General features: G+C 32.1%; 1 protein-coding gene across 16 annotated transcripts in view; it reads left to right on the plus strand.

Moving 5' to 3' along the window:
- LOC147836103 (uncharacterized) overlaps positions 1–24937 on the plus strand; it is a 31036-nt gene that overhangs the window by 5461 nt on the left and 638 nt on the right. For 3 of the 16 annotated variants that reach the window (XR_015496184.1, XR_015496180.1, XR_015496192.1), the window contains 12 exons: positions 316–366; positions 1029–1079; positions 1704–1753; positions 2191–2245; positions 2890–2944; positions 4428–4478; positions 5621–5671; positions 6165–6219; positions 7794–7844; positions 8979–9033; positions 9712–9808; positions 24760–24937. The exon at positions 24760–24937 is cut by the window's right edge and continues 638 nt beyond it. Coding sequence is in view for 1 of the 16 variants with exons in the window: in XM_087261854.1 (XP_087117980.1) it covers positions 2198–2245; positions 5621–5671; positions 7794–7844; positions 8979–9053 (225 nt within the window). In the remaining 15 variants the exon portion in view is untranslated. Of the gene's footprint in view, positions 1–315; positions 367–1028; positions 1080–1703; positions 1754–2190; positions 2246–2889; positions 2945–4427; positions 4479–5620; positions 5672–6164; positions 6220–7793; positions 7845–8978; positions 9154–9239; positions 9295–9711; positions 9809–24759 lie in introns of those variants that run through there. The other 13 variants (XR_015496187.1, XR_015496182.1, XR_015496190.1 and 10 more) reach the window with 9 other exon arrangements.

A 24937-nucleotide genomic window follows, 5' to 3' on the forward strand; every position in this document is an offset into this window, starting at 1 on the left:
TCCCTTTAAGTGCTAAAATGACAGTTCCCTATTTCTGCTAAATGCAGTTTAGCAGTCCTGTGTGTTTAGTCATGGTTTATGAGGACCAAGTATGTCTATTAGATGTGACTTAGCAGTAGGATATTGTTTTAATAAATCTGTGTGTTTACTCATGGTTTATGAGGACACAGTATGTGTAGGTTTACATGGTGCTAGCAGTAGACTATTATAACATGTGTTTCTTCATGGTTTATGAGGGCATTTTTTGTTATGCGAGACTTCAAACAGTTAGAAAACAAATGTTACATTTTCTTTATCTTTGCTTCTCTCTTTCAGTACCTCTATGAGCCCGTCACTTTGACAAACACAGAGTTGTCTTTTACAGAGGTTTGTTAATTATTTTGTCAAACTATTTTGACACTTTTTAAAGGGATAGTTCTCCCAAAAAGTACAATTGTGTCATCATTTGCTCACCCTTTAATTGTCTCAAACCTTTTTGGGGTTATTTATTCTGTTAAAGACAAAAGAAAATACTTACAAATAATATGGAAGTGAATGATTACAGGTTTCAATCTTTTTTTGTTTTCTACCATGGAAGTCAATGATTGCAGATTTTCTTCCACCAAATGTCTTGTTTTTGTTTTTTATCAGAAAAAATAAACACGTAAAGGTTTGGAACACTTGATGGTCAATTGTTAGTGAGTAAATGTTCATTTTTGGGTGAATCATCACTTTAAATGCTAAAATAACAGTTTCATATTTCTGCTAAATGCAATGTAGCAGTCCTGTGTGTTTTGTCATGGTTTATGAGGACCAAGTATTTCTATTGGATGTGACTTAGCAGTAGGATATTGTTTTAATAAATCTGTGTGTTTACTCATGGTTTATGAGGACACTGTATGTAGAATGCAATGTTAGCAGTAGACTATTGTTTTATAACGTGTGTGTTTCTTCATGGTTTATGAGGACATGATTGGTTATGCGAGACCTAAAGCTTTCAGTAAGCGAATGTCATGTTTTCTTCATCTTTCTTTACTTTTCTCTTTCAGCACCTCCATAAGCCAGTCGCTTTGACAAACACAGAGTTTTCTTCTACAGAGGTTTGTTAATTCTTTTGTCAAGGTATTTTGATACTTCTGGAAAGGATAGTTTTACCCAAAAATGAACATTTACTCACTATTAGTTTACCCTCAAGTGTTCCAAACCTTTATGGTTTTCTTTTTTCTGTTTAACAAAACAAATAAGATACTTTGAAATAAGATAGAAACCTTTAACCATTGACTTCCATAGTAGTAAAAAACAAGTAATATGAAAGTCAATGGTTACAGGTTTCCATCGTTTTTCAAAGTATGTTTTGTTTTTAACAAAAGATATAAACCCTTAAAGGTTTGGAACACTTAAGGGTAAATTAATGGTGAGTAAATGTTAATTTTTAGGTGAACCATCCTTTTAAGTGCTAAATGACAGTTTCCTATTTCTGCTAAATGCAATGTAGCAGTCCTGTGTGTTCAGTCATGGTTTATGAGGACCAAGTATGTCTATTAAATGTAACTTAGCAGTAGGTTGTTGTTTTATTAAATCTGTGTATTTACTCATGGTTTATGAGGACACAGTATGTGTAGGTTGACATAGTGCTAGCAGTAGACAGTAGATGATTTGTTATGCGTGACTTAAAGTAATTTAACAATGTTAAAAAAATCTTTATCTTTGCTTCTCTTTTTCAGTACTTCCGGAGCCCGTCACTTTGACCAACACAGAGTTGTCTTCTACAGAGGTTTGTTTATTCTTTTGTCATGTTATTTTGACACACCTTAAAGGGATAGTTCACCCAACAGTACAATTGTTTCCTCATTTGCCTACCCTTAACTTGTTTCTTTATTTGTTCTGTTAAAGACAAAACAAAATACTTTTAAAAAGATGTAAACCTGTAATTCATAGTAAGTAAATGTTCATTTTTGGGTGAACCATCCCTTTAAGTGCTAAAATGACAGTTTCTTAATTTGACTAAATGCAGTGTAGCAATCCTGTGTGTTTAGTCATGGTTTATGAGGACACAGTATGTGTAGGTTTACAATGTTAGCAGTAGACTATTGTTTTATAACGTGTGTGTTTCTTCATGGCTTATGAGGACATGATTGGTTTTGTGAGACTTAAAGCTTTCAGTAAGCGAATGTCATGTTTTCTTCATCTTTCTTTGCTTCTCTCTTTCAGTACCTCCATGAGCCAGTCACTTTGTCAAACACAAACAGAGCTGTCTTCTACAGAGGTTTGTTAATTCTTTTGTAATGCTATTTTGACACTCCTTAAAGGGATAGTTCACCCAAAAGTACAATTGTGTCATCATTTGCTCACCCTTTGCTTGTTTTAAATCTTTATGGGTTTAATTTTCTGTTAAACACAAAAGAAGATGGAAACCTGTAACTATTGACTTTCATATTATTTGTGTTTTCTATTATGGAAGTCAATGATTGCAGGTTTTCTTCTTCCATCAAAATATCTTGTTTTCGTTGTTTATCAGAAGAAATAAGCACATAAAAGTTTGGAACACTTGAGGGTAAATTAATAGTGAGTAAATGTTCATTTTTGAGTGAACCATCCATTTAAATGCAAAAATTACAGTTTCCTTTTTCAGCTAAATGCAGTGTAGCGGTCCTGTGTGTTTAGTCATGGTTTATGAGGACACAGTATGTCTATTTAATGTGACTTAGCAGTAGGATGTTGTTTTATGAAAACTGCATGTTTCTTCATGGTTTATGAGGACACAGTATGTGAAGTTTTACATAGTGCTAACAGTAGACTATTACAATGTGTGTTTCTTTATGGTTTAAGAGGGCATGGTTTGTTATGCAAAACTTAAAACAGTAAGTAAACGAATGGTAAATTTTCTATATCTCTGCTTCTCTCTTTCAGTACCTTCATGAGTCCGTTACTTTGACAAACACAAACAGAGTTGTCTTCTACAGAGGTTTGTTAATTCTTTTGTAATGCTATTTTGACACTCCCTAAATGGATAGTTCACCCAAACAGTACAAATGTGTCATTATTTGCTTACATTTTACTTGTTTCAAACCATTTTGGGTTATTTCTTCTGTTAAAGACAAAAGAAAGTACTTTTAAAAAAAAGATGTAAACCTGTAACCATAGACTTCCATAGTAGAAAACACAAATAATATGAAAGTCAATATTCATTAGTTTTCAAAGTATCTTTTGTGTTTAACACAAAAGAGTAAATAGAGTAAATGTTAATTTTTGGATAACCATCCCTTTAAGTGCTAAAATAACAGTTTCCTATCTCTGCTAAATGCAGTGTAGCAGTCCTGTGTGTTTAGTCATGGTTTATAAGAACCAAGTATGTCTATTGGATGTGACTTAGCAATAGGCTATTTTTTCATTAAATCTGTGTTTCTTCATGGTTTATGAGGACATGATTGGTTATGCAAGACCTAAAGCATTCAGTAGTTTTCTTCATCTTTCTTTGCTTCTCTCTTTTAGTACCTATATGAGCCCGTCACTTTGACAAACACAAAGACTTGTCTTCTACAGAGGTTTTTGTAATTGTTTTGTCAAGCTATTTTGGTACTTGAAACCAATCATGTCCTCATAAACCATGAAGAAACACACGTTATAAAACAACAGTCTACTGCTAACATTGTAAAACTACACATACTGTGTCCTCATAAACCATGAAGAAACACACATATTTAATTAAAAAACATTCTACTGCTAAGTCACATCCAATAGACATACTTGGTCCTCATAAACCATGACTAAACACACAGGACTGCTACACTGCATTTAGCAGAAATAGGAAACTGTTATTTTAGCACTTAAAGGGATGATTCACCCAAAAATTAACATTTACTCACCATTAATTTAGCCTCAACTGTTTCAAACCTTTATGGGTTTCTTTTTTCTGTTTGACAAAACAAATAAGATACTTTAAAAAAGATGGATACCTCTAACCATTGACTTTCATATTATTTTTGTTTTCTATTATGGAAGTCATTGATTGCAGCTTTTCTTCTTCTATCAAAATATCTAGTTTGTTGAAAAAATAAACACATAAAGGTTTGGAACACTTGAGGGTAAATTAATAGTGAGTAGATGTTCATTTTTGGGTGATCAATCTCTTTGAGTGTTAAAATGACAGTTTCCTATTTTTACTAAATGCAGTTTAGCAGTCCTGTGTGTTTAGTCATGGTTTACGAGGACCAAGTATGTCTATTGAATGTGACTTAGCAGTAGGATATTGTTTTATTAAATCTGTGTGTTTCTTCATGGTTTATGAGGACACAGTATGTGTAGGTTTACAATGTTACCAGTAGACTTATTTCATAACGTGTGTGTTTCTTCATGGTTTATGAGGACATGATTGGTTTTGTGAGACTTAAAGCTTTCAGTAAGCGAATGTCATGTTTTCTTCATCTTTCTTTGCTTCTCTCTTTCAGCACATCCATAAGCCAGTCGCTTTGACAAACACAGAGTTGTTTTCTACAGAGGTTTGTTAATTATTTTGTCAAGCTATTTTGACACTCCTTAAAGGGCTAGTTCACCTAAAAATGACAATTGTGTCATCATTTGCTCACCCTTTACTTGTTCCAAACGTTTATAGGTTTAATTCTTCTGTTAAAGACAAAATAAAATACTTAAAAAAGTATGGAAACCTGTAACCATTGACTTCCATATCATTGGTGTTTTCTATTGTGGAAGTCAATGAATGCAGGTTTTCTTCTTCAATCAAAATATCTTGTTTTTGTTTTTTATCAGAAGAAATAAACCCATAAAGGTTTGGAACACTTGAGGGTAAATTCATAGTAAGGAAATGTTCATTTTTGGGTGAACCATCACTTTAAGTGCTAAAATAACAGTTTCCTATTTTTACTAAATGCAGTTTAGCAGTCCTGTGTGTTTAGTCATGGTTTATGAGGACCAAGTATGTCTATTGGATGTGACTTACCAGCAGGCTATTGTTTTATTAATTCTGTGTGTTTCTTCATGGTATATGAGGACACAGTATGTGTAGGTTTACAATGGTTTACATAGTGCTAGCAGTAGACTATTATAACATGTTTCTTCATGGTTTATGAGGGCATAGTAAAGGGATAGTTCACCCAAAAGTACAATTGTGTCATCATTTGCTCACCCTTTAGTTGTTTTAAATCTTTATGGGTTTATTTTTTCTGTTAAACACAAAAAAAGATACTTTGAAAAAAGATGGAAACCTGTAACCATTGACTTCCATATTTTTTGTGTTTTCTATTATGGAAGTCAATGATTGCAGGTTTTCTTCTTCCATCAAAATACCTTGTTTTGTTGTTTATCAGAAGAAATAAACCCATAAAGGGTTGGAATGCTTTGGGGTATATTAATAGTAAGTACATTTTCATTTTTGGATGAACCATCCTTTTAAGTGCTAAAATAAGTTTCCTATTTCTGCTAAATGCAGTTTAGCCGTCCTGTGTGTTTAGTCATGGTTTATGAGGACCAAGTATGTCTATTGGATGTGACTTAGCAGTAGACTATTGTTTTATTAAATCTGTGTGTTTCTTCATGGTTTATGAGGGCATAGTTTGTAATGCAAAAATTAAAACAGTTAGTAAACGAATGTAAAATTTTCTTTATCTTTGCTTCTCTCTTTCAGTACCCCAATGAGCTAAATGCTTCGACAAACACAGAGTTGTCTTCTACAGAGGTTTGTTAATTCTTTTGTCAAGCTATTTTGACACTCCTTAGAGGGATAGTTCACCCAAAAACGACAATTGTGTCATAATTTGCTCACCCTTTACTTGTTCCAAATGTTTATAGGTTTAATTATTTTGTTAAAGACAAAATGAAATACCTGTAACCATTGACTTTCATATTATTTGTGTTTTCTATGGTGGAAGTCAATGATTGCAGATTTTCTTCTTCCATCAAAATATCTTGTTTTTGTTGTTTATCAGAAGAAATAAACACATAAAAGTTTGGAACATTCAAGGGTAAATTCATAGTAAGTAAATGTTAATTTTTGGGTGAACAACCCCTTTAAGTGCTAAAAGGACAGTTTCTTATTTCTACTAAATGCAGTGTAGCAGTCCTGTGTGTTTTGTCATGGTTTATGAGGACATGATTGGTTTTGCGAGACTTAAAGCTTCCAGTAAGCCAATGACATGTCTTCTTAATCTTTCTGTGCTTTTTTCTTTCAGTATCTCAATGAGCTCGTCACGTTGACAAACACAAACAGAGCTGTCTTCTACAGAGGTTTGTTAATTCTTTTGTCAAGCTATTTTGACACTCGTTAAAGGGATAGTACACCCAAAAATGGCAATTGTGTCATAATTTGCTCATCCTTTACTTGTTTTAAACCATATGGGTTTAATTCTTCTGTTAAAGACAAAAGAAAATACTTAAAAAAAGATGTAAACCTGTAACCATTGACTTCCATAATAGAAAAAACAAATAATATGAAAGTCAATGGTTACAGGTTTTCAAAGTATCTTTTGTGTTTAACAGAAGAAATAAACCCATAAAGGTTTGGAACACTTGAGGGTAAACTAATAGTGAGTAAATGTTCATTTTTGGATGAATCATCCCTTTAAATGCTAAAATTACAGTTTCCTATTTTAGCTAAATACAATGTAGCAGTCCTGTGTGTTAAGTCATGGTTTACAAGGACCAAGTATGTCTATTGGATGAGACTTAGCAGTAGACTATTGTTTTATTAAATCTCCTTTAAGGGATAGTTCACCCAAACAGTTCAATTTCGTCATAATTTGCTCTACCTTTACTTGTTCCAAAGCTTTATAGGTTTAATTCTTCTGTTAAAGACAAAATAAAACACTTAAAAAATGGAAACCTGTAACCATTGATTTCCATATCATTTGTGTTTTCTATTGTGGAAGTCAATGATTGCAGGTTGTTTTCTTCCATCAAAATATCTTGTTTTTGTTTTTTATTAAAAGAAATAAACCCATAAAGGTTTGGAACACTTGAGGCTAAATTCATAGTAAGTAAATGTTCATTTTTGGGTGAACCATCACTTTAAGTGCTAAAATAACAGTTTCCTATTTTTACTAAATGCAGTTTAGCAGTCCTGTGTGTTTAGTCATGGTTTATGAGGACCAAGTATGTCTATTGGATGTGACTTAGCAGTAGGTTGTTGTTTTATTAAATCTGTGTGTTTCTTCATGGTTTATGAGGACACAGTATGTGTAGGTTTACAATGGTTTACATAGTGCTAGCAGTAGACTATTATAACATGTTTCTTCAGGGTTTATGAGGGCATAGTAAAGGGATAGTTCACCCAAAAGTACAATTGTGTCATCATTTGCTCACCCTTTAGTTGTTTTAAATCTTTATGGGTTTATTTTTTCTGTTAAACACAAAAGAAGATACTTTGAAAAAAGATGGAAACCTGTAACCATTGACTTCCATATTTTTTGTGTTTTCTATTATGGAAGTCAATGATTGCAGGTTTTCTTCTTCCATCAAAATATCTTGTTTTGTTGTTTATCAGAAGAAATAAACCCATAAAGGGTTGGAATGCTTTGGGGTATATTAATAGTAAGTACATTTTCATTTTTGGATGAACCATCCTTTTAAGTGCTAAAATAACAGTTTCCTATTTCTGCTAAATTCAGTGTAGCAGTCCTGTGTGTTTAGTCATGGTTTATGAGGACCAAGTATTTCTATTGGATGTGACTTAGCAGTAGACTATTGTTTTATTAAATCTGTGTGTTTCTTCATGGTTTATGAGGGCATAGTTTGTAATGCAAAACCTTAAACAGTTAGTAAATAAATGTAAAATTTTCTTTATCTTTGCTTCTCTCTTTCAGTACCCCAATGAGCTAAATGCTTCGACAAACACAGAGTTGTCTTCTACAGAGGTTTGTAAATTCTTTTGTCAAGCTGTTTTGACACTCCTTAAATGGAAAGTTCACCCAAAAATGATAATTATGTCATCATTTGCTCATCCTTTACTTGTTCCAAACGTTTAAAGGTTTAATTATTTTCTTTAAAGACAAAATAAAATACTTAAAAAAAAGATGGAAACCTGTAACCATTGACTTTCATATTATTGTTTTTTTTCTATTGTGGAAGTCAATGAATGCAGGTTTTCTTCTTCAATCAAAATATCTTGTTTTTGTTTTTTATCAGAAGAAATAAACCCTTAAAGGTTTGGAACACTTGAGGGTAAATTCATAGTAAGGAAATGTTCATTTTTGGGTGAATCATCACTTTAAGTGCTAAAATAACAGTTTCCTATTTTTACTAAATGCAGTTTAGCAGTCCTGTGTGTTTAGTCATGGTTTATGAGGACCAAGTATGTCTATTAGATGTGACTTAGCAGTAGGTTGTTGTTTTATTAAATCTGTGTGTTTCTTCATGGTATATGAGGACACAGTATGTGTAGGTTTACAATGGTTTACATAGTGCTAGCAGTAGACTATTATAACATGTTTCTTCATGGTTTATGAGGGCATAGTAAAGGGATAGTTCACCCAAAAGTACAATTGTGTCATCATTTGCTCACCCTTTGATTGTTTTAAATCTTTATGGGTTTAATTTTCTGTTAAACACAAAAGAAGATGGAAACCTGTAACTATTGACTTTCATATTATTTGTGTTTTCTATTATGGAAGTCAATGATTGCAGGTTTTCTTCTTCCATCAAAATATCTTGTTTTTGTTGTTTATCAGAAGAAATAAACCCATAAAGGGTTGGAATGCTTTGGGGTATATTAATAGCAAGTACATTTTCATTTTTGGATGAACCATCCTTTTAAGTGCTAAAATAAGTTTCCTATTTCTGCTAAATGCAGTTTAGCCGTCCTGTGTGTTTAGTCATGGTTTATGAGGACCAAGTATGTCTATTGGATGTGACTTAGCAGTAGACTATTGTTTTAATAAATCTGTGTGTTTCTTCATGGTTTATGAGGACATGATTGGTTTTGCAAGACTTAAAGCTTTCAGTAAGTAAATGTCATGTTTTCTTCATCTTTCTTTACTTTTCTCTTTCAGCACCTCCATAAGCCAGTTGCTTTGACAAACACAAACAGAGCTGTCTTCTACAGAGGTTTGTTAATTCTTTTGTAATGCTATTTTGACACTCCTTAAAAGGATAGTTCACCCAAAAATGACAATTTTGTCATCATTTGCTCATCCTTCACTTCCTTCAATCTGTGTTTCTTCATGGTTTATGAGGGCATGGTTTGTTTTGCGTGACTTTAAAAGTAAGTAAACGAATGTTGAATTATCTTTATCTTTGCTTTTCTGTTTCAGTACCTCCATGAGCCAGTCGCTTTGACCAACACAGAGTTGTTTTCTACAGAGGTTTGTTAATTCTTTTGTCAATAATTAACCAACCTCTATAGAAAACAACTCTGTGACTGGCTCATACCCAAAAATGACAAATGTGTCATCATTTGCACACCCTTTATGGGTTTATTTTTTCTGTTAAACACAAAAGAAGATGGAAGATGAAAACCTGTACTCATTGACTTCCATATTTTTTGTGTTTTTATTTTGGAAGTCAATGATTGCAGGTTTTCTTCTTCCATCAAAATACATTGTTTTTTGTTTAACAGAAAAAATAAACTTGTAAAGTAGAAAAGTCCAATAGTAGGAAAAATAATAACATGGAAGTCAATGAGTGCATGTTTTAATTTATTGAGAAAATAAACTAATAATAATTAAAATAATAAAATAATTTAAATAAGTGAATAATAATGTCTCTCTCACTTTCTCCCTTCAGGAAATAACAGGTGAATCTGGACAGAAATCCAGGAAACCAGACAGTGATGGTGGTGATCGTAAGAATTTCTGTCAATAACAATGCAGGAAGAAACTAAGTAACTAAAAATTACTTTGAAAATAATGTGCATTTTAGGCCTTTTTTATTTTAAGCAAATTTTAAGCATGAGCTAAAGGGTTGAGTTTATTTTCTTAATGAGTTATAGGTGTATTTTGAGAATAAATCAATCAGTCTCATCTCCCATTCCTTTTAATAGCCTTGCATCGTGCCATAAGCGCATTTGCTATTTACAGGACGTAAAGTAAGTTTAAGTGGAAAAACTGAGCATTTCACAAGCAAACAGTTATTTTTAACAGAAAACTGTTAAACAGAGAATCTACCGCGCGAGAATGAGAGATAAATGATCTACTTTCACTTTCGCTCTTGGTGGATAAGAAAATCTTTACGCACAGACATCAGTTAGCCTAATAATAATAATTAATTGCGTTTGTTAAGCGCAAATATTTGTTTCAAAACTATTTCTAAATGCAGTTCTAATTTCCAGCAAACTAATAAATGAACAATAATAACTAAGTGTTGTCAGAAACCTGAGTTATATCCTACAACACATGTTGCCCGCATATGGTCTAAAACCTGCAGGTGGGCAAATCTAAGCTTTTTTTTAATATAACAAATATAAATATGGATATAATAATTAATACTGCTAATAATAACATACAAAAGCAAATTGTTATGAATGAATTGAAAAAGCCTCCCGTGATGAAGAAGACATAAAAGCAGTGGTTTTTCATATTTATGTAGGCTGGAAGATAATGTTTTGTAAAATATTAATCCTTTATATTTATATCCTATATCTATTCTTATTATATCCTATATATATCCTTAATATTTAAATTTATTCATATGTAAATACATCTTGTGTGTATTAAGCAGTGTGTAAGCAAGGCGCAACTCTGCGCTGGAGTTTAGACCGGGTTTGTTTTGGTCTAATGAAAAATCTATTATAGTTTCTCAAAATAGCAACGCGCCAGCAATGCGCCTTAGAACGCCTCCCTTTTTAGACCAAAACGCCTATGGGTGCACATATGAGCACAAATGCATTTGCTATTTAAAGAACGTGGCGCAACGCCTCAAAACGACTCTTGCGCCAAGCTGAAACCAGCAAAAAACTATTGCGTCGCACATTGCGCCACATTGCGCCGGGTGTATGATAGGGCCCTTAAGTGCAATGAGGGTTAATTTTGGAAAATAGAATTAAAAAAATAAAAGCTAACTAAAATGAAAGCACAAACATACAGTACAAACAAATAAGTAGGCCTAAATAAATAAATAAAGCAGTGTTTTAGCCCAAATATAAAGAGATGTTCAGTGTTTGCTGTTTTGATAGGACTAAGACAGTCATTAAATAAGCTTTTTCATTTACGTTTTTATTTACATTTTCGTTGTTGATTATATTTTACTATCTCATTTTATGTCTAAATTATTGTACATAACAATAAATGAATAATAAAAAATAAATGAATAATAAAAATAGACCTAAATAATTATTTATTTAAAGACATTGCGGCGAAACACTAAGAAACGGTCCGGTGCATGGTCTAAAGAGCTTAAGTTGAATGCTACTTCATCAAAAGCATGAAAATAAATTGACCTACCTCAAGCAGATCACTAAAAGTATAATACAAATAGTTTTGCCGCAAGACATAAATTAAGTTTCACAAGTTTATTTTTAATAATTTAGTTTCAGTTCAGTTTTTTTTTTTGTCTGTTTTTTTCTTCAAAACGTAGCCTATACAGTAGCTGTAAATACTCTTCTATTTGTAAATAAAGATAAACAATGAAACAAAGCATTATAATTTCTTCATTAATCAATACATACTTGTGAACAAGTTTATTATCATTGTAAACTTGTTAAGTTCAATGAGGATTCATTATAAAGTTAAAGAATAAAGAAGACATAAAGAATTAAAAGACAACTAAAATGAAAGTACAAGCATAAATGCAATGAGTAGGCCTTATTAAATAAAGCAGTGTTTTAGCCTAAATATAGAGAGATAAACAGTGTTTGTTATTTTAAAGTGATAGGACTAAGATGGTCAATAAATAAGCTTTTTATTTACCTATTCATTCACAGTTTTAATTTACATTTTGTTGTTTATATTTTACTCTTATTTTTACCTATTAAAAATCTTATTTTTTTCTTATTATTACTCTTATTTTACTTTTATTATATTTATATTTTACTATTATGTTATTTTGTCTTAATTACTGTACATTAATAGCAAATTAATATTTAAGTAGGCCTAATAATTTATTTAAAAACATTACCAGCGAAATACTGAGAAACTATTTTTATATACAGGCCTATTATAATTTTAAAGAAAGCTGCAAGGTGTGCTACATTATTTTAAATTATTTTTTCTTTCTGTTACTTGAAGTTCAATGCGTGTGCGCTGAGAGACAACAAGGCAATATTGACAAAATATTGAATTTTGTTTTTTATATTGCATTGCATTAATTTGCAGAGATGTTTTATAGTTTATACAGGCCTAAAATAAACGCTTTGGTACAGAGTTATTATTTTAAAACAAACCTGTGTTTGTAATGATGGATGTAGGTGTCACAAAATACTTTTTAAATCTGTGATTTTATTAATATGATTATTATTTATTGTGAACAACACTTAATAAATACTGAAATGTCCTTAATACACACCTTATTTTTTTAATCAATTACAGTGCTTCCCGCTAGGGCTGCTCTATTATGGGAAAAATCATAATCACAATTATTTTGGTCATAATTTTAATCACAATTATTCAAAATGATTATCAGTTCAAGTCAAAATTATAAGGGCTCCTGTGAAATTATTATTATTTTTTTTATAAAAATTTCCCAAATGATGTTTAACAGATTCAGGAATTTTTCACAGTATTTCCTATAATATTTTTTCCTTTGGAGAAAGTCTTATTTGTTTTATTTCAGCTAAAATAAAAGCAGGTTTAAATATTTTGAAATCTATTTTAAGGTCAATATTAATAGCTCCCTTAAGCAAAATAGTTTTTGATGGTCAGCAGAAGAAATTATCCTAATTAAGCCTTTGAATCGTACTTTAATCTGAATGCTTGTATTTTGAAAAATATCTAGTAAAATATGTGCTGTCATCATAACAAAGATGAATGAAATCAGTTATAAAAAATTTGTTATTAAAACTATTATGTTTAGAAATGGGTTGAAAAAAATAGTCTTTCCATTTATCAGAAATTGGGGGGAAAAGGGTTGCTAATAATTCAGGAGGGCTAATAATTTAGATTTCAACTGTATTCATTTATTTTCCTCCCTGCAAAGGAAAGGGAAATATGTACAATAGAATAAAAATATGAAACAAACTGTGCTTTAAGCATCTTCACTGTAAAAAAAAAAAAAAAAACTTTAATTATAGCTATTAAAGTCCTTCAGTCAAGAACAGTGATGGATTGTCTTCTTTTGTTGTTTGATTAATGATAAAAACAGTCGGCAGCAGGAATATCACGCACTTTCACTTTAAGAGCAGTACGGTTCTGATTTATGGTTTCTCTTTCACATGTCTTTTGATTCTCAGCTCGTTTGTTTATTACATAAATGAGAGTTAATATGAATAATCACTGAACATCACGTTTTGATACCTATTTGACCATTAAAATGCTCACATTAAGATAACTTTAGATGTGTGTGCTTTGCTCTGAGCACACAGTGTGCGAATATGTGTGCGCCGCATACACACACCATGCGGTCTCATTCATGCTTTTAAAACATGAATGATTCGAATGTACATCAATGAATGATGCACATGCCATGCTGCAAAATTACAGTGCATGCTTTTAGTAATATTCACGTGAAACTGAGCTTTGCAGAGCAACAAATGTGTACAATTGGAAAGAGGACGGTATATGATGCAACAATCTTTTTATCTCGATTAATGATTTTCATATTCGTTTGAAGCCATAATCAAAATCGAATTTTCGATTAATTGCATAGCCCTACTTCCCGCATGTTTATAATATACTTGCGGTGGTAGCAGGCCTGGCGCCAGGATATCATAACTGAGGAGCATTTTTATCCCATGACAAATTTTGGTCCCTCTTGTTCCTTTCATTTAGGCTATTTATTCACATTAATTATTACTTTGCATTACTGCCTAAGTTACTGACTCAAGGCAGTAATATACTTTTTTATAGTAATAATAATATGCAGTTTTGCTATTATTGATTTTATACCATTTATCAACGCAGACAGATCATGGTTCATTGCCAAACGAGTGCTTTATATCAAATTTTATTATCCTTATATGGGCCTATAATAGGCCTATAAAGGTTTAAAGTTTTAGGTAAAGACGTCAAACTATGCCCATACATGCAAGCCAGTCCACGGTTAAACTATTCTATAACCGGTAAATAAATATAGTAAAATCAGCATTACTGAATCACGCTTCACAAAACCTTAACCAACCAAAATCAGTGTTAGGAAAAAGTTAAATGTTACAATCAAATGTCATAAAAAAAAAATTATTAAGTTACATTTTAAGGCATTAGTACGGAGACTCGGAAGGGACGTGATGGTGAAGAAAAAATTGGGTGGAAGAAAAAAAAAGGATGGTAGAAAAAAAACTGTGATAGGAATATATATATATTTTTTAAGTTTTTGTTCCCTCACAAAGATGTTTTGCGTTATCCACACTTCCTGTTCACTTCATACCTGTCAACCCTCCTGTATTTTACCATTCTATCCCTCTATCATTCTATTGTTAAGTATTTTCCCATATTTCTCATATATATATATTTTTTGAAAGCATTCTGAAACAAATATAGAAATGTCTGCATTTACTTTCTTTCTATTAAAAGCTGTGGGTTGATCATCGCCCTTCATATGCAACCTCTGAATCAGGGAATGATAAACTGATCCCAGATCAACTTCTGTACATGCCATTTAAAGAGTTGCTAAAGTGCAGGATTCAGATCTGTGTTTAAACAGACAAATATACTTAACAATATGTAAACATGTCCGTCCTGTGTGTTTTATTTTAAACACAACTCATTTTCTCTTTAATGAGCACAAACAGTTACTTAAGTAATGGAATACTTTCATTATAGATCTGTGCATTCTTAAATTGACACCTCTGTTATGAAATAAAAGAAAATGAGAGATTCATTTGCTGCTCATCACTTGTTTGATAACAGAGGTGTCGCTTTAAATGGTGTGTATAGAATCTGATCTGGGATCAGTTTATCATACCTAGCACATCCGTATACATGCATTCGCTAATTCACAGGTTGCATATGAAGAGCGATGATCGACCCACAGCTTTAATGGAATGAAAGAGAAATATGGGAGAATCCAAGCAAAAACGGAAGGGTTGGGAGAATCCTGGTAAAACAGGAGGGTTGACATGTATGAAGTAAACAGGAAGTGTTTGTGGAAAAACAGTTTTGCGAGAACGCAAAACATCTGCGAGGGAACGCAAAAACTTCCAAAAGAGGATTTTTAAATAAAAATATAGTCAAGGTAAAATGTTCAAAAACTAGGTCTGACTCATTCCTTTTCTTCCGCCGTCTCATTAACACACCTTTATTGAATTACAATAATGAACAAATTGCACAAACAAACAGTAATATTTAAGAGTAAAGTAATGAGCTATTTAAAAGTACACTTTAAAGAAAACCACATTTACAAGAGAGACTGTGCCTTAAAGCATATACTGCTCTGTCACACTGCTTTTATTTATTATTTTAGGTTTGTTTATGAATGAATTATTTAAGTTAAATATTTCATGTATGTGGTTTAATATTTAATTGGTCATTAAATCAAATGAAAAAGCTAGCTACTTTATTTTTTGACGCTTCAACCGATCAATAAACAAAGAAATGAACAACCACAGATTATTTTATTCTCTCTGTAAAGTATTTAGATACTTAGACTACACTAAATAATTAGACGATTCTATATAGTTTTTAACATTGTTTGGGCTCAGTTGGGATTATTTGTTAATGAACTGCCACTCATCTTTCCATTAAACATTTTGATTTTAAAATTATGTTTTAACTTTATGTCTACAAGATTGCATTGTAATTTTCTAAGTTAAACTAAACTAGTTAAACTAGACATTTAAAATATGCTGTAAAAAAGGTTTAGGTTGATAACTATTTTATTTTGGCTGGAAATGATTTACTGCTGGTATTATCTGACCAGAGAACAACACAATGTTGGAATTGACGCAGTAGCATTGTGTAAAGTGCGATATGAGACAGCATATTTAATCCTTGCCCTATTTTAAGTGAATGCATATGTATTCCACCGACTCCAAAATTAGGAGTTAAGAGTCTCATCCAAAAAACCCAGAACCGAACATCCCTAATCGACGCCCCACTGATGTTTCTGTGAATATCAGGTGCCATCATTAACTGTTTATCAAGTTAAATTTCAAACTGAACCTATAACTGTTTTTGATTAATTCAAAGTATAGGCCAGACTATTTTTTCCTTTTCAAAATCAGTAGCAGTATAGCCTAAACAGGACAGTTTTACAAATGTACAGATAAGCATTTTTATAACTGAACATCACAAAAGGCCTACAAGAATTTTCAGTCCATTTTTATATACAGGCCTATTATAATTTTAAAGAAAACTGCTAGGTGGGCTATATTATTTTAATTCTAGCCTATATTATTTTTATTAATTTCCTCTGTATCTGTCACTTGCAATTCAATGCACATGTGCTGAGCGAGACGAGAAATAAGGCAATATTGACCATTTTTTATAGGCTATAGGCCACTATAGTATATAATAGTTTATTTTTACATATAGTATTGCATTAATTTGCATTGACGTTTTGTAGTTTGTAGAGGCCTAAAATGAATGCCTCTATTTGGAGTTATTTAAAACATAATCCTGCGTTTTTAACATTCTTTAAACCAATGTTTTTTATTATTATTATTTAATGTGAATAACTTTCAATTAAAAATTGTGATGTATTTATTACACCACCTTATTGGGGAAAAAAAAACGATCAATTACAGTGCTTCCCGCAGGTTTGAAATATAGGACTTGCACTATTGAAACACACCATTTACCCACATCTCATAGTTAACTATGCGACAAACAAAACTTAATTGCATTTTTAATAATAATTGTATTTATTATGACACTTTTTCTTTTAATGGGTTAAAGTAAAGAAAAAAAAAAAAAGAATGTTACAAAAGACTGAAATCAAAAAGAAATGCTTTATGCTATTTAGGAGCAATGTGCAGCCACTGACAGGTAAAATTTGCTTTTCTCTCTCAAGTTCAAAGCAAATTAGGCTTGCCACGATAGACGGTGTTGACGGTGACATCAACACCGGTGACATCACGTTTTTACCGTGACACCGTCCTCACATTTGTTTTTTCTAAGTATTCATTTTTTTAATTTATTTTTTTATTACATTTTTATTTTAATTAAATGGAAAATAGAATTCGTAATAATTTACTTAAGACCAGAGCATGCTTTATAATTAAAATCTGAACGTAGTAATGCGTCATATTTCATTTATCACGTGAGAATAAATATGCAAGGCATACTCTCATTTTAAAAATCACGCGACCATCATCTCACAGTGTTTAATAATAAATATCTTATTTTTATTAAAACAAGAATGATGTAGCAATGCCGCTCCATTGACAAGCCAACTGCAGAGAAACAAAGCAATCATCACGGCAACTGAAGTGAGCACTTTTTCCGAAGTTCAGCTCTTCTTTTTTGCACTTTATGCATTTCATGTAAAAAAATAAAAGATGAATATGCCTACAAGAATGTAACCTGTGTGTGCGCGTTATCTCCGAGGCCGCTCTCTTTAAAAACCGAAAGTTGCTTCATCTGTCTGGAAATATTTCGGCTTTTAATAAATGAAAATTTTATTTAGGTGAGCCAGTATTAAAAATTGCTATAAAGTAACTGTGAAGTGCGGCTACACATCGAATCTGAGGTCTGATCTCATCTCTCTCTCGCTATCATTCAGACATCAAAACGCCACACAGGTCAGGTCGCAAAACTGAGGCTGGTACCAGCTGACAGGTAGAACAGCTGAAGCCTTTGCGAAATCTGTCAAAATACAGCGCTGAAATTAACAGGCACAAATATCTTTGAGCCAGAAAGTCACGCCTTATCTGTCAAAACGCAATTCGAGCCAATAGGAGTTGTGTAGCCTATTAATTATATTAATTCTAATAAAATGAAAACCAAATTAAACTATTCATTGCATTTTTCGTTTGATAAAAATATACGTAAACGAAAAAAAATCAAAGGGTGGCTAGTTTGTATTAATATGTCTTAATATTAATAAAAATATGCTCAGCCTATTTAAGCTTCAAGGTTATATGCTGCGCACCACGTTACTGAACTACAATATCTCCGAGGGAGACTATATAACTCGATAGACAACATTACCTTGAGGGATTTTAAAAATAAAAGGTGATTTAAAAAAGGAACAACACGCCAATCGGCAACAAATAAAACATCTTGCCAGGGTATGCTGTGTGTAATCCGCCACTGACAGTGACATAAGACACCTGCGCCTGTCAACTGTGCTTGTAAGAGAGCTCAAAGCTTGTATCGATATAACCTAAAAAAGCAAGATCATATAGTTATAAATATTCCATAACAATACTTATCGAAATATTTATACATTTACATGTTGATTATTTTTTTAGCCTGTTAAATAAAATTACTTTTATTTAGCCTGTCTTTAGATTTTTTACACAATGTTTAATTTCTTAACATTTCTTTCTTTTTTATTTAAAGTTTATATATAAATAGAGTGCTAGCTTGTTTAGTTGTGATCATTATGCAAGGATCATATTTCATATTCGGTTTATTCTTCACTAGCCTATAAATTCGTTAATAAGGCTATTTTATAAACGGATTGTTCATAAGGACTAAGCTATTAATATATAATGCATTAGGCTAAATAATACATTAAGAAATTGAAGTCAGGTAGGACAACAAAAGACAACCAAACATGTTCCCCCTGTTAGCAAATATAACCAAAAAGTATCTTTGCGTGCAACAAGCTGCTCATCTGAGAGTGTGTACAGCACGATGGGGAACATAGTGAGCCCCACAAGATCCCATCTTAAGCCAGAGATGGTCAACATATTGGCCAGGATTCCTCGCAAAGAACAAGTAAACCTCACTGTTAATAAATGCCAATTTACAGTGTTTTATTTATTTTTTTTTTTTTTAAAGACTGTGTCAACCTGTCATTTTTGTAATGTTATTTTGAAAGTTTTTCTTTTATATTTGTTTCTTGTTCATTCGTTTAATCGTATTTAAACTTTGTGCAATTTAATTACTTATCTTGCTATTTTATTTTCTTATTCGTTTTAAAAACATTCTAACATTCATCACATTCGTCCATTCAAACAATTTACGCCAAATTGGCAATTCCCGCAAAACTGAAAGTGAAAGTATTATATGCATTTATAAGCTATTTAAAAGCAGAAAGAAAAGAGGAAACCCGACCCCCACGGTGATACCGGTATTACCGGTGTTGTCACATGTCGATTAACCGGTGGGGAAATTTCCTCATCGTCACAACCTTAATTTGAATGCTAAAGGATTTTAGATGTGTATATAAAATAGCCTATGTAAAATATTAACATCATCAAATTAATAAAATAATGACAAATTTGAAATAAATGACAGAAAAGTTAATAAAAACAGACATTCTCTAAAAAATATAAAAATCGCAATATTAAAATGAGTAGATTTTTTTAAATAAAATGCGTTGATTAACTATTACTATTGGTGTATATATTTTACAGCCAGTCTAGATCTCATTACGTCCTCTCCCGAGTATATAGCCAAAGTTTTTCTTAGTTGTTTACATTAAAGAATCTATTAATTACTTTTTCTCTCTGTATCGCGGCTGAGTGTGCGCTGTCAGCTGAATTTTGGCTTAAATTAAATCTAAAAAGCAACTAGGCTGCGAGCTAATATTTGTTCTTTTTTTTCGCATAACAGCCAATTTCAACCGCGAGGAGATACCAACAGCTTGATATGCAACATTTTCTAAAATGTTATTTAGCTCGGAATAAAAACAATTCACAAAAATTGATTTAGTGTTTTTTTTTTTTAAGATTGGATTAGCCTATTTTACAGTGTGTAAACATTAGAAATAATAATTAGGCTAAAATACAGTAGATTACCCCTTTATTCAGATATATGTCGTTGTTTGGGAAACTCTCCCCTGGTCTAGAAGCTTCTCTAGCTTCTTATCTGCTCCACAAGCGCAGCGCGCTTCTTCCTCTGGCTCTGCACCAGGGCTGGGTTTCCCAAACAACAACATAACTCGCGGCAGAAATATTATAGTACAATGTGTCGTTTGGGAAAAGAACGATGTAGTGACGAGTGTGTCCCAAAACTTCTCTGTCACAGATCTATTGTTTGAACCACATTAGTTATAACGTAAAATGCCCATAATGATGCTCTAAACGAGGTGGTAACAACATTAATGGTTGTCGGCCTAATTTACAGCAGGCTATTTATTTAGAAATAGAAAAACTTTTAAATATAATATTAATTATTATTATTATTATTAAAGTAGGATATTGCAAACAATATGCAAAATAAATGCAAACAATATTCCATGACTCCAATATCAATTGCTACGAGCCTAATATAGAAATTTTAATTAACACCTAGTTCAGTCGATAAGTTGCTGTGAATAGAAACAGCCTATATGAGCCTACATTTCCATAAGTTGGCCTATAGGTAAAAGGTATATAACCGGGGATTTTGTGTCAACCTTGCTTGTGAAATATACTCAACATATACCCCTGCCCTCATCTCAAACAAAATGTTTGGCTAATAATATGTCTGAGGTGTTAATGGGGCATTGCGCTTTAACCGAAAACAACAACAACAACCCAAAAGCACTAAATTGGTTACAGGGGTTGCTTCAGAAAATTGCCTAATAATAATAGTAGTAGTAGTAGTAGTAGTAGTAGTAGTAATAATAATAATAATAATAATAATAATAATAACTACTGGCTTGTTTATAACTAAAGTTGTTTTTACTTCGGTTGCACCACATGCTCTTAAGGCAAACCGTAGTTAGTAAGGTCATAAGCTCTCAGTAAAGTCATACGTAGTTGCATTAAATCACCTAATATCAAATAAAAAGTGTTTCAATCGGTAAACTGCTTTAGAATTCTGCAACTAATGCATCTACATATAACTGTTCTTTGAAAATTTGCTGTGAATGCACACAAATTACACAAAGTTATCAAAACATAAAACTTGATTTTTTTAAATATTCTACACGTTAAAGAAAAAATAGCAGGGAGAAAAAACCCAGTCATAAAGAAATGTATGTTAACACAAAACACTCCTTGAAACAAAATAAAACTCTTCATTTACAAACCGAAAGAAATGCGAGATTTGGGAAGAAAATAAGGCTGTGAATAGAGGGAGATCATCGCAAGCTCCTCGATGTAGACTAATCTCACTGTCATCTCTTTTCTACCATTATACATGGGGGGAGGCTGCGGTAAATTTTTAGTTGGAACACAGAGTTAGGTTTAAACTAAGTGAAATGGTGCAACACAAAAATATTTAGTAGTGCGTACATTGTAAATTAGTGTCCCTTTAAGTCACAACTAGGCTTCATTTTAACTTACACACTGCTGGTGCAACTGGCCCCATGTAATCAAAAAAACGCTGCATATTAATAAGTGGGTCGCGGGTTATAATCTAAAAGCTATTGCCAGTCAAGCACAGCACAGCCATTACAGCAAAATGGAGAGATTTAAATGGACATATTGCACATATGGAATTATCCACTCACTGCATGTCGTCTACCCTGATAAACATGCTTATTGTCTTATTATTATTAATATTATATTGTATGCACTTATGAAATTAAAGTTTATAAAGCCTGGTTTATACTTCTGCGTTATGACCGGCGTAACCCACGGCACATGCAACGCGCGTAGCTGTTTATTTTACTCCTGCGCGATGTCTCTGTTGGTCTGCATTAACACTTTCGAAACGCTAGTTGGCAGTGAGGTGTTAATGTTCCTCTGTGTTGAGTTTCTTCGCTGTTGTTTTGTTTTTTCTAAACGCTTCCTGAACATACAAGTGACTCAAACTCACTCATTTTGAGGCTGGAACCGGCGGACGTGGAACAACTTTAACTATGAGATAAACACAAAACAAAACTTTCTATCCAGAGCTCCTTCACGGGACTCCACACTTGTAAACAATCGCTCTATTGGGCTCGCTCCACTCGCACGGCTCTTGGTCCCGCCCCCAGACTCATCAGCGCTGCCAAGCCGACCAATCACGACCATCAAAAAAATCACGAGCTTGCGCTCTGTGTCGTTGCGACTTGTAGTTACATTTTTTGAGAGGTGCACATCATCGACGCCGACGGCCAATAAACAATGCTTAAACATTAAAATGTGCTTTTAGAAACTTAAAATATTTATGTTTCTAATATTTAATTATATATTTGCTGTGTTTAATATAGGGGAAAGAATAGCATACAGTAAAAAAAAAAAAATGTAGTTCTTTATACCGAAATATGCCGGCTATAAGAGGAGGCGCTCTATTAAACAAGCAGAAACAGCACAGACTGTTTACTCTGCATGCATGTGAAAGAAATTAACAGAGAAAAATAAACAGATGATAAATAATAGGCGACTCACCTTACGTGCCGATATGCCCATTTATTTAATTCATAACTGCCACTAATAGCTATGCAAAAGGGAACCTATTTTGAGTGCATGAGAGTGTTTTGCATGTAGTGACAGATTTTCAAATATTTGTAACCTGGCCTATAATAAATAATAATAATTATTAATAAAGCAATTTATACTGCAATCAGGTGATGTGTTTCATTGACTCGATAACCTTAATATTTTGTAGTGTGTGCTGTGACGCGGTTTTCATTTCTTGCAATGTGCGCACGTTTAAGATTTGAGGTAATAACATCGCCATGATAGTCAAAGAAATGTGAACATTCTTTTTACCCCAACACAATTTAATAGGGCGCTATAAAGGCTAAACAACTTCATTCTTATATTTTTTAATTTTTGCAGCCTGGGGCTATACTTCTCACCATCTATTGTATCTTTTCTAAAGCATACAGTATAGTGTAAAAGCATATTTATTACTAAGAAAAAAGAAAAAGTTTTTTTTAATTGATCACATCACATAATCAACTGTAGGCTACATTACACATACAGTTAGGGCTGCTCTATTATGGGAAAAATCATAATCACGATTATTTTTGTCATAATTGCAAACATGATTATTCAAAACTATTTTTCAGCTGAAGTCAAAATTATTAGCGCTCCTGTGAATTTTTTATTTTTTTTTTTATAAATATTTCCAAAATGATGTTTAACAAATTCAGGATTTTTTTTACAGTATTTTCTATAATATTTTTTTTCTTCTGGAGGAAGTCTTTGTTTTATTTTGGCTAGAATAAAAGCAGGTTTAAATATTTTGAAACCTATTTTAAGGTCAATATTAATGACTTGCCCAATTATCCTAATTAAGCCTTTGAATCGTACTTTAATCTGAATGCTTGTATTTTGAAAAATATCTAGTAAAATATGTGCTGTCATCATAACAAAGATGAATGAAATCAGTTATAAAAAATTAGTTATTAAAACTATTATGTTTAGAAATGGGTTGAAAAAAAATCTTCTTTCCATTAAACAGAAAATTGGTGGAAAATCGTTGCTAATAATTCAGGAGGGCTAATAATTCGGATTTCAATTGTATATATGCAGTTATTTTCCTCCCTGTAAATGAGCAAAGGGAAATATGTACAATAGAATAAAAATATGAAACAAACTGTGCTTTAAGCATCTTATAAATGATCACTGAACACAGCATTTTGACACATATTTGACCATTAAAACGCTCACAGTAAGATAACTTTAGATGTGTGTGCTCTGCTCGTCTAGGCTAAGTGCACACACACAGCAGCATGTACAAATCAGATTATAAAAAATGATCAAGAGCATGCTTTTCCTTTTATCCTTTATTTTTAGTTTTTTTTGTTTTGTTTTTATTTACACATTTTTTTAAGTGGTGAGGACAATATTCACTGGTTCCTCCCTCCTGTATAATAATTAAATGTTACATTTTTAAGAACTTCACAAATAGCCTAAATAACACTTTTCAGTATCAGTGATAATATAAATAGTAACTAATAATAATAATAATAAGAAGAAGAAGAAGAAGAAGAACAAAAAATATTAGCCTATTGATAACAATATAAGTGAGATGTTGAGGAAAAAACAGCGTAGGCTACTAACTCTCCACCGTTTTTGGTTCATATTTTAAATTATTTGACAGAAAAGCTAACATGCTGACACATTGTCTGGATTAAGCAGACCTAGTTGGAGTTGCAATGTTTCCAGCAGCACTCAATACACGTTCAGACTTTCTATCGGAGTGCTTGTAGCGCAAATGCTCAAATGCTTTTTCCTATGCTACATTTCTCGTCAATGTCTTCCATTTATCACTTTCTCTTTTGTATCTGGCCATTTTTAAATAGGGTTCTGCGATATCTGGCTGACACAAAAATCAAAAAATAAATCTTAATTTTTATAATTTTATATATTTTTATTTTATTTTTTGTGCTCATAATATTGACCTTTGCAGTTTTTACCTTTTTATTATTCAACTAAACTAAAAACCGGAAGACTTTCTACAGTTGAAAAATATAATAGGGAATATTATGAAAACATTGCTTGCCTTTTTTTTAAATTAAGAAAAGTCTTTACATGGAAAGGTCATATCACTTTCAGTAGTCCACAATGATTCAAAGCAGCTACTGAAAGTTATACTCGCATATGTTGCTGTTAAATCATGTAGTTGTGTGATGTAAAACCATGGTGTAAGTGCACACCTAAGGATTAACCTTTTTTCCAAGAAAGAGTCTTTTAAACGATATTGATGAACAGTTGATATGATCTATTAAAAGTCAGTGATGCTAACAGTTAATCATCTTGTTTGCTTTCAGGCTCTAGCACCGGCAGAACAACCTACATGAGAAGACCATGGACAAAAGCAGACGTGAAGGCTGTAATGAGTTCAAAAGACTGATTATTATTAAACACATTTTCTTTTTTTTTTTTTTTCTTGTCACAGAGTGACAATATTTAACCATTTTCAAGCATGTAAATTTAAAAAAAAAACAT

Source organism: Danio rerio, chromosome 7 (genome assembly GCF_052040795.2).
Source record: "Danio rerio strain M-AB ecotype USA chromosome 7, GRCz13ab, whole genome shotgun sequence".
Taxonomy (NCBI): domain Eukaryota; kingdom Metazoa; phylum Chordata; class Actinopteri; order Cypriniformes; family Danionidae; genus Danio; species Danio rerio.